The 17905-nt window shown below is 39.0% G+C and overlaps 3 protein-coding genes and 1 pseudogene across 3 annotated transcripts; 2 read left to right on the top strand and 2 right to left on the bottom strand.

Moving 5' to 3' along the window:
* Positions 1-339: 339 nt before the first annotated feature.
* Positions 340-1281, bottom strand: LOC117059312 (olfactory receptor 13H1-like). The gene has a single exon (XM_033170942.1). The coding sequence runs from the start codon at positions 1235-1237 to the stop codon at positions 377-379; it is 861 nt and encodes a 286-aa protein (XP_033026833.1). The 5' UTR covers positions 1238-1281; the 3' UTR covers positions 340-376.
* Positions 1282-4009: 2728 nt separating this feature from the next.
* Positions 4010-4783, top strand: LOC117057825 (annotated as a pseudogene).
* Positions 4784-9914: 5131 nt separating this feature from the next.
* LOC117057826 (olfactory receptor 13H1-like) lies at positions 9915-10847 on the bottom strand. Its single transcript, XM_033168667.1, has one exon. It carries the CDS (start codon positions 10845-10847, stop codon positions 9915-9917), a length of 933 nt encoding a protein of 310 aa, XP_033024558.1.
* Positions 10848-15339: 4492 nt separating this feature from the next.
* Positions 15340-16290, top strand: LOC117057827 (olfactory receptor 10A7-like). Its single transcript, XM_033168668.1, has one exon. The coding sequence runs from the start codon at positions 15340-15342 to the stop codon at positions 16288-16290; it is 951 nt and encodes a 316-aa protein (XP_033024559.1).
* Positions 16291-17905: the final 1615 nt, after the last annotated feature.

Raw genomic sequence — 17905 nt, forward strand, 5'->3', positions numbered from 1 at the left:
GTCACCACCACCATTTCAATGATTTATATGCTAATGCAGAAATTCTAATCCGATAACTGCATTTTGTATTAGGTTGGTTTGTATTGTGCACATACATGACTTCCTTAGATTTAATCTCAAACAGTACACTTAAACACTATGAGAAATCACTTGCTTTGACATGAAAGAAGCTACTTTTAAAACAACAAATTTATCTTTAGTATATCAGTTATCTTTTCAAGGAGTCTTTATTTCTTTTTTTAACACAATACATTCAGATTTCCTAGTTTCAAATATATTCAGTAGCTGATTTGTGAAGGTTGTGATAATAACAGAAGCAATAACAGCAAGAGGCACAGAAAATATTTCAATCCTCAATATGATCAAGGTATCTTTTTCATGAATCCACTTTCTTTCCCACAAGTCTTCTCAAGGCCCCTAAAACTTCCTGATTTCTGAGAGTGTAGATTAATGGGTTTAACATGGGAGTCATTACTCCATAGAAAATAGAAATTATCTTGTCTACATCCTTTGTCGTCTTAGTTTGGGGGCGGAGATATGAGAACATGAAGGTGCCATAGAATATGGATACTACAGTCAAGTGGGAAGCACATGTGGAGAAGGCCTTCATCCTGCCCCCTGCTGAGTGGATTCTTATAATTGCCACAATTATGCGCAAATATGAGAAAAGGATAAAGCTGAAGGGACCAAGCAAAGTGACACTCCCAGTGAAGAACATAACCAGTTGGCTTATGGAAGTATCTGAGCAAACCAGCTTCATAACTGCTTTGACCTCACATGTCAAATAATCAATCACATTTTTCCCACAAAAGCGAGCTGGTATTGCATAAATGGGAATAACCCCTAAAAATAAGCCAATTGACCACGTCCCAGCTGCTAACTGAATGCACAATCTCTTGTTCATGATTAGCATGTAATGCAGTGGGCTGGAAATGGCTATAAGCCTATCATAAGCCATGACAGCCAATAAGAAACATTCGGTCACTGCTAAGTAGGCACCACCACTCATTTGGAAGTAGCATAGTGCAAAGGACGTGGTGGGCCGGTCCACCAGAAGGTTTGCAATGGACTGTGGGATTGAAGAAGATGCATAGCAAATATCAAGGAAGGACAAGTTACTGAGGAAAAAATACATGGGATTGTGAAGTCGAGGATCAGTTGTGGTCACCAAGATTATAATAAAATTTCCCACTACAGTGATAGCATATACAACAATCAGGAAAGCAATAAGTCCCATCCTTGTCTTTGGCCGACCCGAATAGCCAATGAGGATAAACTCAGTCAATTCAGTCTCATTTTCCTCTCTCATATCCTGATTCAAATATTATCTGCAATGACATAGAAAAAAGAAAGAAAGAGAAAGGGACCTCATTATGTAATATTTGCATGGCATTTGGCTAGAAGGTTTGGGAAGGCATGATACCGTAATAATGAGAACATATTAATGATGAGTTTCAAAAAATCTATTGAAGCTTCTCTTTGGTTTATTATAAACTATCAGCAAATCTAAGGAAACGGTATTGTACACTTGCTTTGGAGAAATCCAAACCCTTTGATGTTTTCTGTGTTGAAGATTCTTGCACTGAGCATGGGGTGGGGTGAGCCTAGAGGATCCGTTTTGGAAAGAAATAGATGAGCAAAAATGAAATAAACAATCAGAATAACTTCCACCATGATCAGTTACAAAAATAAAACTCAGACTTTGAAATTATCTCTCCAATTGAGCAACTTCACTATAACACATTATTTAAGAATTTTGTGTCCTACATTTAAATAACTGTTAAACAAACATATGCTCATTTTAATGGATAAACCATTTAGAGAAGCAAGGGTGACATTTTCTCCTTTTCGAATTTCAGAACAAATGCAATTGTTTCTTGAAGGTCCTGTATTTTTGGCTGTCCTTCTGATTCAGCACACTGAGCAAAATACAGGGCTGCAAAAAATACAGTATAGCTGAGCAGAAGAAGCTGTAGTGCTTCTTCTCCCCCCCCCCCGCTCCCAACATTATGTATTCTTCTAAGCAATACAAATGAACCAGATCAGAACGGAAGAACAGTCAGAGTTCGAGATGAAAATTCCACCAATGTTTCTTTAACTGCAATCATTTGTTAAGGTGGGGTAATGACAATAAAACTAACATGGCAAAGTATATAAACAACTAATACCTTTAAGTGCTTTCGTCTTTCCAAACTTCCTGAATGTCCTTAGTCAGCATTTGGTATTAAACTGAGATGCTGGATTCTTCAAACTGTACAGGAATTCTAGTAAGTCTTCAGAAGAGAAGAAGAAGAAGAGTTTGGATTTGATATCCCGCTTTTCACTACCCGAAGGAGTCTCAAAGCGGCTAACATTCTCCTTTCCCTTCCTCTCCCCACAACAAACACTCTGTGAGGTGAGTGGGGCTGAGAGACTTCAAAGAAGTGTGACTAGCCCAAGGTCACCCAGCAGCTGCATGTGGAGGAGCGGAGACGTGAACCCGGTTCCCCAGATTACGAGTCTACCACTCTTAACCACTACACCACACTGGCTCTCTCTTCAGTGTATTGGATGAGAAAGACTGAAATCATTTCAGTGGAAAATAAAAAGCAAGTTGTCAGCTCAGTATTCAGAAAAATAAAAATATGGAATATGAAGAAGGATTCATGTTGCATGTATCTCTGAAAAATAACGCACCAGAAAAGTTCAGGATAGCATCTGTATGTATACAATGCATGTTTCCTTTAATAACGTCTCATTTTATTTCCTGTGAAAAATTCAGGATGCTCTAGATATAGTGGAAAGCATTTAAGGAGGCATAGATTACTATTTTGTTCTCATGAAAACATGGAACTGAAAGAAAAGTCTGAGTGTTTTAGTGTGCTCAATTAGATGGGCAATATTTTAATACCACTTTCTCCATTGGTGGCATAATCCCAGGAGCACCATTGGTGGCATAATCCCAGGAGCATCAGTGATTCAGCACTCCTAGGGATGCCACATAATAAGAAAAGCATAATATAGAGCATAATATACACATCATAATAATGAAATAATCATAATAACTGCCCCCTCCCCATTTAACAGGCCATAGATTATTTAAAGAATTGGGATTATGAGAAATGCTTTTGCCTGTAACCTAAAGACATGTAATGATGGCTCCATGTGGGCCTCTCTTGGGGAACATTCCACAGATGGGGAGCCACCACAGAAAAGGCCCATTCTTGTGTTGTCATCCTCAGAACCTCTCGAGGAGCAGGGACATACAGTAGAGAAGATCATCAGAAAACAAGTGCAGGATCTGGGTCAGTTTGTATGGGGAGAAGAGGTCCTTAAGATATTGAAGTACTGAGCTATGTAAGACATACTGCATTAGCACGGAACTCTGAATTGGGCCCAATTATTAATTAGACTGTGTGATCCTTGCTGCATTCTCCAGAACGATCCATAGTTGCCCTTCATTTTTAGTGCCTCTTCCCACTGCATCCATTAGCAAATTCTTATATTCATTAATAAAAAAGCATCAATTCGGGATCAATTCCATCATTTCACTGTAGTTAGATGATATTTTTATCTTTTCAAATCATATTGGGAAAATTTCCGTATTTTGCTTGAAAACTTGTGTGTGACCATAATTTCTGAATTATTAATGCAGCTTTTCCAAAACACAAATTTCAGATTGTATGTGGAAGATGTATGCTGTACTATTAACAAGTCAGACACCAATGTGTGCCAAGATTATATGTGATCAGCCAGCCAATTGATGATGAGATTAAGCCAGCAAGATGCAGAAGAATGAATGGCACATCGATAGGGGATTTCCATAGTTTGCAATGCATTTATCCAAACTTTTTTCTTCTTCTAACCAAATTCTGGTCGACCAAAAAAAAAAAAAAAAAAAAAAGGAATGGGATTAATAGCATTCCCGACTGCTGCATACTCCATAACAATTGCAGGAAATGTTCTTACTACTTTGGGTACCATTGCTGATCCTCGACTCCACAACCCCATGTACTTTTTCCTTGGTAATATGTCCTTCCTCGACATTGGATATTCAACAACTTCCATCCCACAGGCCATTGCAAATCTTCTGGTGGGCAAACCAACCATGTCCTTTGCAATGTGTTACTTGCAAAGGGCAGTGGTGTCTGGTTAGGCACGTCTGAATACTTCCTGTTGGCTGTTACGGCTTATGACAGGCTTATAGCCATTTCCAGCCCATGAACAAGAGATTATGCATTCAGTTAGTAGCTGGGACATGGTCAAGTGCCTTTTTATAATGGGTTATTCCCATTTATGCCATCTTGCCTTTGTGGGAGCAAGACATGGTCTAGTGCCTTTTTTTTAAGGGGTTATTCCCATTTATGCCATGCCAGCTCGCTTTTGTGGGAGAAATGTGATCAATCATTTCACATGTGAACTCATAGCTGTTATGAAGCTTGCTTGCTCAGATAGCTCCATGAGGCAACTGCTTATGTTCTTAACTGGATCACTCACATTGCTTGTTCCTTTTGCATTTATCCTTTTCTCATATTTATTCATTATTGTGGCAGTTCTGAGAATCAATTCATCAGGTGAGGGACTGAAGGCTTTTTCCACATGTGCATCCCATTTGACTGTGGTAACCATTTCTTTGGAACTGCTATATTCTCATATATCCGACCCCCAAACTAAAACCACAAATGAACTGGATAAGGCAATTTCTCTCTTCTATGGAACTGTGACTCCCATGTTAAACCCATTCATCAACATACTCAGAAATCAAGAAGTAAAAGGAACCTTAAGAAGACTTATGATAAGGTAAAGGAATTATTTAAAAGAAACAAACAAATGGACTCAACAATGAAAAAAACAACCACGTTGTTCCTATTGAGGAATGGTTGATAAAATTATTGGACTTAGCTGAGATAACATATTTAATCAGGGGGGAAAAACATTATAGGCTTTTATTCAGGATTGAAAACTTCTTATGTACTTTTTGCATGAAAGAGAAGGTGAACCTTTAGTAACTGGATTTGAAGGTAGAAAAAATATATTGGTTCATAGAAAATAAAATAGTTTGATATCCATTAGAGTGGATAATTTGAAAAACTAATTGCATTTAGCTTACAGAGAATCAAAAGTCTTTTCATATTTTTTTTCTTTCCTCCCTTTTTATTCCCCCATAAAAATTTATTTTACTTTCCTCCATCTCTCTTTCCTTCTTCCTACTCTTTGCTCCTGTTTCTTTTTAGATTAGATTTTTTCTTTTCTTCTATTCCGGTTTATTTTAAAAAGATACTTTGTGCTAGGTATAAACTTTTGTATATCTTTTGATGTGTAACATTAAAAATAAAATGTAAAAACAATAACAAATGCACAAGGAAGTTCATATACTCATACACAGTTTAAAAAGTAAGGATGTATCAAGTTAATTGAGCAGCAGTATAAATTGGTAAATGACAATATAAAGAAGGCCCTGTCTCTTAGTCCCAGTGAATTCATTTATCTTGATCATGGGCCTATGAGCAGGATCTCTTATGCTGATCTTAAGACCTGAGTACATTTATCTGTTGGCATATTGGCATTCCTCAACCTGTAGATGGCTTTCAGAGTTCAATAGAAGCACTATAAATTGTGTTTATCTATGACACAGTAGCCCTTTGGGGGTTTTATGTAACTTGGTTGTGAGAAATAACAGAGTCATGCCTTTAGACCCGGAGCTGCTGGCCCTGCCCTCAAGTGTCCAACTCTTGGACTATGACTAGGGAAAGGAACTCAGATCAAGGGTCCATATAACTCAGCATCCTGCTGTCACAGTGGCCAGCCATATGCTCATGTAAAATCCTCAAGCAGAACCTGGGCACAAGTGTACTCTCTCCATCTGCATTTTCCAGCATCTGATATTGAGCTGCCTTCAACTATGGAGGGTCTACATGTACACAGAGGTGTGGAACCACATATCCAGGGGCCATATGCAGTTTTCAGGCTTGCTCTGTCTGGTGTTTGGGACTCTCACCATGCCACACCCCATAATGATCTTTCTCCTAAAGTGCATGAATGTATTCTTGAACTGCCTGCTTTGATGGAAGAAAGAGCTATGCATGTATAAACCTTTGAATTTTTTTTTCATGGCAGGAACACAGCCTATAGGAGAAAGACACGTATTTTGTATCTTGCTCCCCACACTTTTTGCCTCTGATCCTAACTGCTTTTACCTTTGCCCTCACTACCAGTGATGTGACCCTCCAAAAAGCTATTCAAGTAAGAATGTGGGTCTCAGACTTAAAAACCTTCCACACCTCTTCTCCTTTACAAATATTCCTCCAAATAGTGGGCAGTGAGGGTGTGGGGTTGGTGTGGCCATAAGGGGTAATGAGGATTTCGCTTCATGCTTTGCCACTTAGAACTGGGGCTACTGGTCTTTATAGGTTTAATGTCTCCTTGATGAATGATTTGATCATTCTTGTTCTGCTATAATTTGTCCATCCTTCCTCCTGGTTAGCATCTTAGTCAAACACTTACCAGTAAATACAAGGTGTGAAAGGGAAATGTGAGGATGGTCAGTTAAGGGAATGGGTTTGGGGATGAAAGGTGAGGGTGATGACTTTGGAGTTGCTGAAAATTTGTTCAGTATTGGAAACATCTGAACTGTGTGAGATAACTATATTTGGCGGTGTACTGTGGGAAAGGTCAAATATAATTTGTATATAAAGATCAAGCTTTTCAATCATATGCTAGCAGCAGCAATTACAACATATCCCTGTGTCTATGATGGAACAATGCATGCTTGGAGATTTGCTATCCACTGTAAAATCAGATCCTCTTCACTGAGGGTACGCTTTGCGATCAGATCTCTGAGCACCCCAACCATCTGGCGTGGGCAGGGCTAAGCCCTGTCCCACTCCAGTTGGTCGTTTTGCAGTCACTTGGACCCTAAAGCCAATCACTTGGCTTGGGGGGTGGTCGCGAAACAATATAAGTCCTGTGCGATGTTTGCTGGACCTCTTTTCCCTCGCACAGTGGAACACCCACCCAACCACCCATTCCTTTGGTGTCTCCGGCCTTGCTATGGACTTTGTTGGTTGCCTGTTTTGGAAAGGGCGCCTGGTAGGAATTTTTCCATCTGGCAGACTGGCAGGGCCATTTTTTTCCCACCTACCGCATAGCAATCGTCACAACTTTGTAAGGTTTGGTGGTTAGGCATTGGATCAGCGAAGTGTGGGGGAGGGGAGTTGTAGCCATTACCTGCCCCCTCCATGAATAAGGGTATTCCATTAAAGGAATCCAGCGGTTGGTCTGGATCTTGTCTGAAACTCCGTGGTAGGGGCTAGGGCCATGCCAGGATGTCTCCTGGCTGAATTATTTGATCGTTCTGCTTCTGTTATAACCTGAAAGGGAAAGTTGAGGATGGTCAGTTGAAGGAGTGGGTTTAGGGATGAAAACTCGGGGTGGTTGTTTTGGAGTTGCTGAAATTCTGTTCAATATTGGAAACATCTGAACTGTGTGAGATAACTATATTTGGGGGTGTACTGAGGGAAAGGTCAAATATAATTTGTATATAAAGATTAAGCCTTTCAATCATATGTTAGCAGCAGCAATTACAACATATTCCTGTGTCTATGATGGCACAACACATGCTTGGAGGCTTGCTATCCAAAGTCACCTGCCTCCTCTCCTAAAAATTTCCTCCTTGCCTACCCACAACGTTTGAATAAATGGCACCTGGAAGAAATCAGCAAGAAGGAAAGCTGAAAATGACCAAATCTCAGTCAGACTTTGAAGGGGGCTTTGGTTCAGCTTGAGAGAGATATTTGAACTGTAGGAGGCCATTTCTGATGACCATTTCCCTGAATACTTTTGAAGAAGAAAATAACTTTAATATATTTTCCCACTAAAGCACCAACTACATTATTAAGCAATTCTTAAGTTTCTTGGAGTGCTACATGTGCCCTGATGGGATTCAAAGTTAAGAACTAATTAGTGCTGTTGGGCTCCAGTGGAAAAATGTCTTTCTGAGGGAAATTAAAAGTACTCTGCTTCATAGTTTCTTACTCTGACTTGGAAGAATATCACGGTACATGATGGGACCTAACAGATGTTTAAATCTCAACAAAGGCAAATTGGGAATACCGGAGCAATAAACTCATGCCACTGTTATTGAGGTTTTCATTCATTTTTTTCAGAAAAAATATTCATAGATCTATACTTGTATTAGTTTCAAGGCTGGGTTACAAATAATGCTGACACTAATACTCCAATTAATATTACAACAATATTAGATAGGTGAAATCCTGATGGTCGATGGAGATTTCGATAAGACAAATCATATTAACCCATCATATAAGTGTTTTGGCAAAAAAGAAAAAGTCAGTCCCCCCACACCCCATTTGTTAGTTACCTGAAAGTAATTAAGCTCCCCATAGAGTTACTTGCCTAATTCCAATTTTGTTTTCAACAATTATACTTTTGCATCAATAAGAACAGGAGAGAAATCCTATTTTGTTTGTAATTAAATGAGAAGCTGTCTAATTCACACCTCTTGAACCAAAACACAAACCAAAGCACTACTATCCCACAAAATTCACGTGTATCTGAATTTTGTGACACAGGTCTCAAAGCAAACAAAATACGTATTTTTAACTGAGCATAAAACTCCATATATATTAATATATATGCATTACATTTGTGAAAATGCTTGCAAAAATGTGTGCCTTAGTGAAAACTGCATAGCAAATGACTTTATTAGGATAAATTTGGACCAAATGTTAATGAAAATTTGTACATATGTACATTTCTTTCTGGCAATGGGTTTTTAAGGAGAAATCACTGCATTAAAGCTGACCGAATGTCCAGAGGTAGCATGATTATCAATTTACAATGGGTTGAAAGGTTCGCAGGCTATGAAGGACTTGCTCACAAATTTATTGACAGCTGCATGAATTATGATAACTTGGAAGTGGCAAATAGAATATAAAATGGAAGAATGGTATAAAGAGGTGTGTGATGTAGCTATTAATGATAAATTAACATATGCCATTAAGGTAAGATGAGGAATATGCAGGAGAAATGATTTTGAGGAGATATGGGAAGTGTTTGTAGAATTTGTAATGTTAAAACGGAAAGGGGTCAAACCATCCCAAAAGGTATTGGAATTTTGGGAGGTTGGATAGTTATAATGGAATGGTCATGATGGTGGAGTTCACACTGTTAAAACAGAAAGGGGTCAAACCATCACAAGAGGTGTTGAAATTTTGGGAGGCCAACAAAGTAGGGAATGAGTCATTTTGTGAGTACATAACATGTTTCAATGTGGTAATGTTGCAGGAAACCTGGGCAACTGACTTATTAGAAATAAAGAAAATGACAGAAAGTGATGTAGAAATACAGAGACCTGAACATAAGATAGGAAAAAATGAGTAGAGAAAACCACATCTACAGATTTGTCCATCCCTGACTCATGTCAATATGGTCAATGGTCAGCAATGATAGTAGTTACATTCCACATCTGGAGGCCACCTTGTTGGCTACCCCTATACTAGATGAGCATATGGAGAATGAAAGGACCTGACAGTATTATAACAGGAGATACAGAGGTATCTCCGTCCCTGTTCAGCAGCTACATTGTAGCCTGTTTTTGAAGCTGGCTGCATTTGAGGGAGATGGCAGACATTAAACTACACTCCATCAATTCAGTTGAAACCAACTTTTTGCCTCCTTTCCTTGGTTTCAATTGACAATCATTCCACCTAGCTTCATCTGAAAGAGAGGATAAATTTACCTTTAGCCTATCAGTTATATTTTCAAGGAGCCTTTATTTCCTTTATACACAACACATTCAGCTTAACTAGTTTCAAATGTATTCAGCAGCTGTTATAGTTGTGATAATAACAGAAGCAATAACAGCAGGAGGCACAGAAAATTTTTCAATCCTCAATATGATCAAGATATCTTTTTCATGAATCCACTTTCTTTCCCACAAGTCTTCTCAAGGCCCCTATAACTTCCTGATTTCTCAGAGTGTAGATTAATGGGTTTAACATGGGAGTCACAGATCCATAGAAGAGAGAAATTATCTTGTCTATATCCTTTGTGGTCTTCGTTTGGGGGCGGAGATATGAGAACATGAAGGTGCCATAGAATATGGATACTACAGTCAAGTGGGAAGCACATGTGGAGAAAGCCTTCATCCTTCCCCCTGCTGAGTGGATTCTTATAATTGCCACAATTATGCGCAAATATGAGAAAAGGATAAAGCTGAAAGGACCAAGCAAAGTGACACTCCCAGTGAAGAACATAACCAGTTGGCTTATAGAAGTATCTGAACAAATCAGCTTCATAACTGCTTTGACTTCGCATGTGAAATGATTGACCAAATTTTTTCCACAAAAGCTAGCTGGTATGGCATAAATGGGAATAGCCCCTAAAAATAAGCCAATTGACCACGTCCCAGCTGCTAACTGAATGCACAATCTCTTGTTCATGATTAGCATGTAATGCAGTGGGCTGGAAATGGCTATAAGCCTGTCATAAGCCATGACAGCCAACAGGAAGCATTCGGTCACTGCTAAGTAGGAACCACTACTCATTTGGAAGTAACACATTGCAACGGTCATGGTGGGTTTGTCCACCAGAAGATTTGCAATGGCTTGTGGGATTGAAGAAGATGCATAGCAAATGTCAAGGAAGGACAAGTTACTGAGGAAAAAATACATGGGATTGTGAAGCCGAGGATCAGTTGTGGTCACCAAGATTATAATAAAATTTCCAACTGCAGTTGTAGCATATACAACAGTCAGGAAAATGATGAGTCCCATCCTTGTCTTTGGCCGACCAGAATAGCCAATGAGGATAAACTCAGTCAATTCAGTCTCATTTTCTTCTCTCATATTCTGATTCAAATATTACTGTATCTGCATTGACATACAAAAAGGAAAGAAAGAGAAAGGTACCTCATTATGTAATATTTTCATGGCATTTTGCTAGAAGGTTTGGGAATGTATGATACCATAATAATGAGAACATATTAATGATTAGTTTCAATAATCTATTGAAGCTTCTCTTTGGTTTATTAGCAGCTATCAGCAAATCTAAGGAAACGGTGTTGTACACTTGCTTTGGAGAAATTCAAACCCTTTGACGTTTTCTGTGTTGAAGATTCTTGCACTGAGCATGGGGTGGGGTGAGCCTAGAGGATCTGTTTTGGAAAGAAATAGATGAGCAAAAATGAAATAAACAATCAGAGTAACTTCCACCATGATCAGTTACAAAAATAAAACTCAGACTTTGAAATTATCTCTCCAATTGAACAACTTCACTATTACACATAATTTAAGAATTTTGTGTCCTACATTTAAATAACTGTTAAACAAACATATGCTCATTTTTATGGATAAACCATTTAGAGAAGCAAGGGTGACATTTTCTCCTTTCTGAATTTCAGAATAAATGCAATTGTTTCTTGAAGCTCCTGTATTTTTGGCTGTCCTTCTGATTCAGCACACTGAGCAAAATACAGGGCTGCAAAAAATACAGTATAGCTGAGCAGAAGAAGCTGTAGTGCTTCTTCTCCCCCCCCCCCCGCTCCCGACATTATGCATTCTTCTAACAAATACAAATAAACCACATCAGAACGGAAGAACAGTCAGAGTTCGAGATCAAAATTCCCCAAATGTTTCTTTAACTGCAATAATTTGTTAAGGTGGGGTAATGACAATAAAACTAACATGGCAAAGTATATAAACAACTAATACCTTTAAGCGCTTTGGTCTTTCTGAACTTCTTGAATGCCCTTTGTCAGCATTTGGTATTAAACTGAGATGCAGGATTCTTCAAACTGTACAGGAATTCTAGTAAGTCTTCAGTGTATCGGATGAAAAAGACTGAAATCATTTCAGTGGAATGTAAAAAAGCAAGTTGTCAGCTCACTATTAAAATTAAAATTAAAATATGGAATATGAAGAAGGATTCATGTTGCATGAATCTCTGAAAAATAACGCACCAAAAAAGTTCAGGATAGCATCTCTATGTATACAATACATGTTTCCTTTAATAAAGTCTCATTTTATTTTCTGTGAAAAATTCAGGATGCTCTTGATATAGTGGAAAGCATTTAATGAGGCATAGATTACTATTTTGTCCTCATGAAAACATGGAACTGAAAGAAAAGTCTAATTGTTTAAGTTAGCTCAATTAAATGGGCAATATTTTAAAACCACTTTCTCCATAATTCCCATTGGTGGCATAATCCCAGGAGCATCACCGATTCAGCACTCCTAGGGATGCCGCAAAATAAGAAAAGCATAATATAGAGCATAATATGCACATCATAATAATGAAATAATCATAATAACAGCCCCCCTCCCCATTTAACAGGCTATAGATTATTCAAAGAATTCGGATTATGAGAATTGCTTTTGCCTGGAACCTTAAGACATTTACTAATGGCTCCATTTGAGCCTCTCTCGGGGAACATTCCACAGATGGGGAGCCACCACAGAAAAGGCCCATTCTTGTGTTGTCATCCTCAGAACCTCTCGAGGAGCAGGGACATACAGTAGAGAAGATCATCAGATGACAAGTGCAGGATCTGGGTCAGTTTGTGTGGGGAGAAGAGGTCCTTAAGATATTGAAGTCCTGAGCTATGTAAGGACTACTACCTCAGCATTGCACTCTGAACTGGGTCCAGAATCTAATTGGCAGCTAGTGCAATTTGGCCAGGATGGGTGTTAAAGCTTAAACCATCTTGTTCTTGTGGGGAACCTGGCCATCAAATTTTGAACCAGCTGAAGTTTCTGAACCAAATTCAGAGGCAGACCCATGTATCACACATTATAGTAATCTAACCTAGAGGTTTACAGAGCATAAAGCACAGATGTTAGGCTATCCTTGTCCATAAAGCTAAAGCTGATAGAAGGTACTTCATGCCACCGAAGCCTCACATGATAGTAAAGGTTCCAGGAGAAAGCCAAGTTATGTACCTGTTACTTAAGAGGGAGTGTAGCCACCTCAAGAGCAGGCAATCTCCTACACATCTTGTCTAGTGACACCCACTAATAGTGTCTCTGTCTTATCTGGATTGAGCTTCAGTTTATTGGCTGCCATCCAGACACCTGTTCAGCCTATCCACTGCCACACCTGTAGATGTAAAGGAAAAATAGATCTGCGTGTCATCAACATACTACTGTCAACACACTCCAAAACTCTGGATGACTACACTAAGCAGCTTCATATAGCTATTAAACAACATGGGTGATGGAAATGAACCCTGAGGAACCCAACATTGAAGGCTCTTTTGTGCCAAAAATCATCACCTGCTGAAGATGACCATCCAAGTAGGAACAGAACCATTGCAAAGCATGGTCACCCACCCCCAATTTGGATAGCCTCTCAAAGGGGATACAGTGGTTGATGGTACTGAAAGCCACTGATAATTCAAGAAGGATTAACAGGGATACATTGCTCCTGTTTCCCGACAGAGGTCAACCAGGGTAGTTTCTGTGTCAAAGCCAGGCCACACCCTAGTTGAAATGGATCTAGAAAATTGGTCTCCTCCAAGAACGCCTGGATCTTAATCATGATAGAATCATAGTGTAAAGAAGGGCATGTTATCAGCTAATGTGACTTGGAAGTTCAAAAAGAAACAGGCCTTTAGTCTAAGGGCTAATCCACACTTTCCTGTTCAACCCCACATCCAGCTGTCTGCCCACAACTGAAGGAGATTATGATATTGTGAATGAGGTGTTTCCCATTTCACTCCTGAATTTCAAAACTCCAAGGAAGGATATTATGCTTAGACAAATTATGGTGGAGGCAAGTGTGTGAAAGAGTGCATGTAAAGGAGACAACATTAACTGAGCGGATAATCACAGGTTTCTATGCAAAGCAGTGTGTGTGTACAAGTGAGAGGTGGGACCATGCCTCTGTCAGAGGATGCACACTTGACATTTAATGGGATGCCCCATGTCCTTGTCTTCCTGGCTCTTACAATGAAATAATTGCATAGTTGTTTTCTGTTTCTATTACAAAGGGAAAAGGGGGAGAGGAAGGATTCCCCAGCCTAATTCTCCTGCCTGACAAACAAAACATCCTAGTAGAAGTCACTAAGGGACATAGTGATCTATGATACCTTTATAAAAAAAAGAAGGGAAATATTACAAATTGGGTGGGGGAAGAGATAGCATGTCTTCCAGAAGAGATCAAAACCTATGCAGGGCATTCCTGCATATCATGCAGTGCTGAATGGAAAACATAATTGTGAGTATAGAAACTAGAAGGACCCGAAAGCATGAGAAAGCTGAGCCTAGTGTAAATGGAGCCTAGTGTAAATGCATATTTAGTTCTCTTGAACTAGGCTCTCTTGTAGAATTTGAATCTGCCCCATTTTCATCTCATACAACAGAGAGTCAGCATTACCATCATTGAACATCTTTTCCTGTCATTGGGGTGCTTCCTGTTTTCCTTTTTGCTGGTGTTTTTTTAAACCTTTTTTTTACCCTTAGCATGCTGCTGCATCCTTTCCCCCCCTCAGGTAACAATCCTTATGCAGTTAAAATATCACCACCACAAGAGAGATACCACCAGGTTTAGGGGCACTACAATACAAAAGAAATACAAAAGTCTTGGGAGGTTGAACCCCACCCAAATGAATTCACTATTAGTATATATGATGTTGATATCTCATGTAAAGTAGCTGTGCTTGTGTGTATCTAAAAGCATGGGCCCTGTGGAAAAGGAAGCACTTTCCTAAGATGGAGAGGACAACACTTGTTTCATCCCTGAATATCAGGCTGATGGACCATAGGAGTAAGGATTCGCTAGATATGTGTATATAGTTTTAGTTCTATTAATGTTTAATGTTTTTCTAATTATTGCTTTTTCTATGATTTTAGTAATTGTTGCTTTTATCTGTAAGTTGCCTTAAGTCGGGTCAGTGGAAAATGCAGGGTAAAAATAAACATATAACAATTTTAATAATTATACTAATAACTGACTTGTTATTCATGTTGGCTGGGCCAATCCCAAGCAGAAGTCATTTCCATGCATGCAAATGGAGGCAGGTACCTCTGATTTCTGTCTTTTCTCCCCACATTTCTCCCACATTAAATGCTTTTTTGGAGGGTAACTCCAACTCTAAGGAGAAAATTTTCAGAGGCTTCAACTGCAACATATTGGTAGAAAAGCCTCATTCTATCCATTGATTTCCATCTGTGGTTCTTGGGAAGATAAAGAACTGGTCACAATCCACCAGCCACCTAAACATGCCTATTGATTTCAATTAATTTAGGTGTACTTAACTCTGTTCCAGTGTTCCCACACTGACAACAGACCTGGTGGCAGCTATTATTGTTGTTCCTTCTGTTTCCTCTAGATTAACTCCACATGGCATACCTAACCTCATGGAATGGGACCTCAGTCACTGAATTTTTGCTACTCGGATTCTCAGATACCCCTGAAATGCAGCACTTCCTGTTTGCTTTGTTTTTGATCTTCTACGTGGTTACACTTGCTACCAATTTCTTACTTTTGATCACTGTATCAACAGATCGTAGCTTGCACACACCAATGTATTTCTTCCTGGGTAACCTTTCCTTCCTTGAGATCATCTATACATCCAACATTGTTCCCAGGATGCTAACCGGTTTGATCTCTGAGGAGAAGACCATTTCTTTTATGGACTGCATGATTCAGTTTTATTTCTTTGGATCACTGGGTGGCACTGAATGTCTTCTCCTATCAGTGATGTCTTATGACCGCTATATCGCCATATGCAACCCTCTGCACTACACAACTGTTATGAACAGCAACATGTGTGTTTGGCTGGCTGCTAGCTCTTGGATCAGTGGCTTTCTGATAACCTTAATTACAGTGTTGCTAATGATAAGCTTGACCTTCTGTGGGCCCAATGAAATCAATCATTTCTTTTGTGATTTTTCTCCACTGCTGAAGCTTGCTTGCTCTGACACATACCTGTTTGAAAAGACTTCTTTCATTCTTTCTTCCAGTCTAACATTGATCCCATTCCTACTTACGGTTGTGTCTTACACTTATATATTGTCAGCTGTTATCAAACAGGCTTCTGGCACCAGGTCTAAAAAGGCAATTTCTACCTGCTCCACTCACCTCATAGTAGTTACAACTTTCTATGGGACGCTGATTACAATGTATGTTGTTCCTGCTGCTAAACACTCTGTAGACACAAGCAAGATCTTCTCAATCTTCTATACTATTGTGACTCCAATGATTAATCCCCTCATCTATAGCTTGAGGAACAAGAAGGTACGTGAAGCCTTGAAAAGGCTTGTAGATGCAAAACTTGTATTCTGGAAGTAGCAGAAATGGGTAAATGTAATGAAGCAGGTCAAGTTTGAACTCTTACTTATCTATTTACAGAAGGAGAAGCAAGCCTGTAGGCCTCCAGATATTGTTGGATTCCAGCTCCCATCAGCCCCAGTCAGTACTGCTGATGGTAATGGATGATGGGATTTGTAGTCCAGCAATATCTGGAGAGCTGCAGGTTAGCCACCTGCAATTTCCCAGAGCTATCTGCCTATTATGGAGCATATAATGTAACTTAACTAAATCACAGCAGGCACAAGTAATAACTGAGAGATGTCAGGGAAGTATAGGCAGTGAAATCCAAAGAGAGAAAAGGGGTCGGTGGGGGGGGGGGAGAGAACAAATTGTTCATCAGAATTATGGAACCCAGTAAATGAGTTGGAAATTGAACTGTGGTATGGATGGGCAGTTTGAATCTGGGGGAGGTGGGAGGAACAGCAAAGGAGCCATACAAGAATCAGAAATAATTGTAGCAACGTAGCTCTGCCCCAATCCACACAAATCACTTTCCCTACACCCCTATCACAGACCCTGTCTCTAAGTATCGTCCATCAAGCCTGCTTTTTTCACTCCTTTCCCTGCTAATCTTGTTTGCAAGTAGACTTTGGAGCAGAAATATGATTGCTAGGAAAGAGTGACATGGAAATTAGAACATCCAGCAGAGACTCCCACAGTATTCTGGCTTGAATGTATCTGCCAGTTTAGGAGCTTGCTAAAGAGAATGCTTCATCATGGAATGTAGACAGGGAGAAGGTTACCTGATTATGGTGTTTGTTCTGGGTGTGTGTGTGTGTGGCGATGGTGGTGTAGAAATGATGATTGTATAGAATCACCCGGAAGTCATTCTTAGAGCTCCATCAAATCCATGTACTGCTGCCAATTGTTCCTAGAAAGATTTTGGTCTATCGTTTTCACAGGTTTCTGATGGCATATGAGTGCATCTGAAATGTTTTAGAATTATCTCAGTTTTATTGGTGTTTAATATGTCTATATTTCTATTAATTAAGCTATATTATATTTGTACACCTTTATTTATTTATTGAAAAAAACAACTAACTGTTCCCATGAGTAAACATATTATATTTGGACAGCTCCATCATTTTGCTTTATTATTCAATATACAGAATTATGCATACCTTTTGTTTTTTTTATCAGTGCACACTTCACTTACCATTGCATATTTCATGATACCTTCTTCTGTATAACTTAAGTATTTTAAAATAAACAAACTAAGAAACCCCAGTTATTTCAATGAATAAGTCAATGTGTTGAGATTCCTGCATTGCAGAGGGTTGTACTAGATGCTTGAGGTTCCTTCCAACATTACAATTCTATTATTCTTATATCCACACAAATAATCAGAAACCTAAATGAGAAACTTATATGGAGTTAAATTTGCAGTGTTCTGAATTTTGCAGTGCAGTTACCCCATGAAGAAATATTGACAAAAAGGCATACACATGTACAGTAAAATTCATATATTTGTGACATTAACATACAAAAAATGCATTATATTAGGGCACATTATTTTCAAAAAATGTGTCTCTTAGGCAAAACCATATACAAATATGATGGATTTTCATGAGGATTGTTTTATAATGCAAACTGA

Source organism: Lacerta agilis, chromosome 14 (genome assembly GCF_009819535.1).
Source record: "Lacerta agilis isolate rLacAgi1 chromosome 14, rLacAgi1.pri, whole genome shotgun sequence".
In the NCBI taxonomy this organism is placed as follows: domain Eukaryota; kingdom Metazoa; phylum Chordata; class Lepidosauria; order Squamata; family Lacertidae; genus Lacerta; species Lacerta agilis.

Bases quoted from the DNA above. Each gene is read 5' to 3' on its own strand.
- LOC117057826 (XM_033168667.1), bottom strand. From the start codon at position 10,847: ATGAGAGAAGAAAATGAGACTGAATTGACTGAGTTTATCCTCATTGGC.
- LOC117059312 (XM_033170942.1), bottom strand. From the start codon at position 1,237: ATGGGACTTATTGCTTTCCTGATTGTTGTATATGCTATCACTGTAGTG.
- LOC117057827 (XM_033168668.1), top strand. From the start codon at position 15,340: ATGGCATACCTAACCTCATGGAATGGGACCTCAGTCACTGAATTTTTG.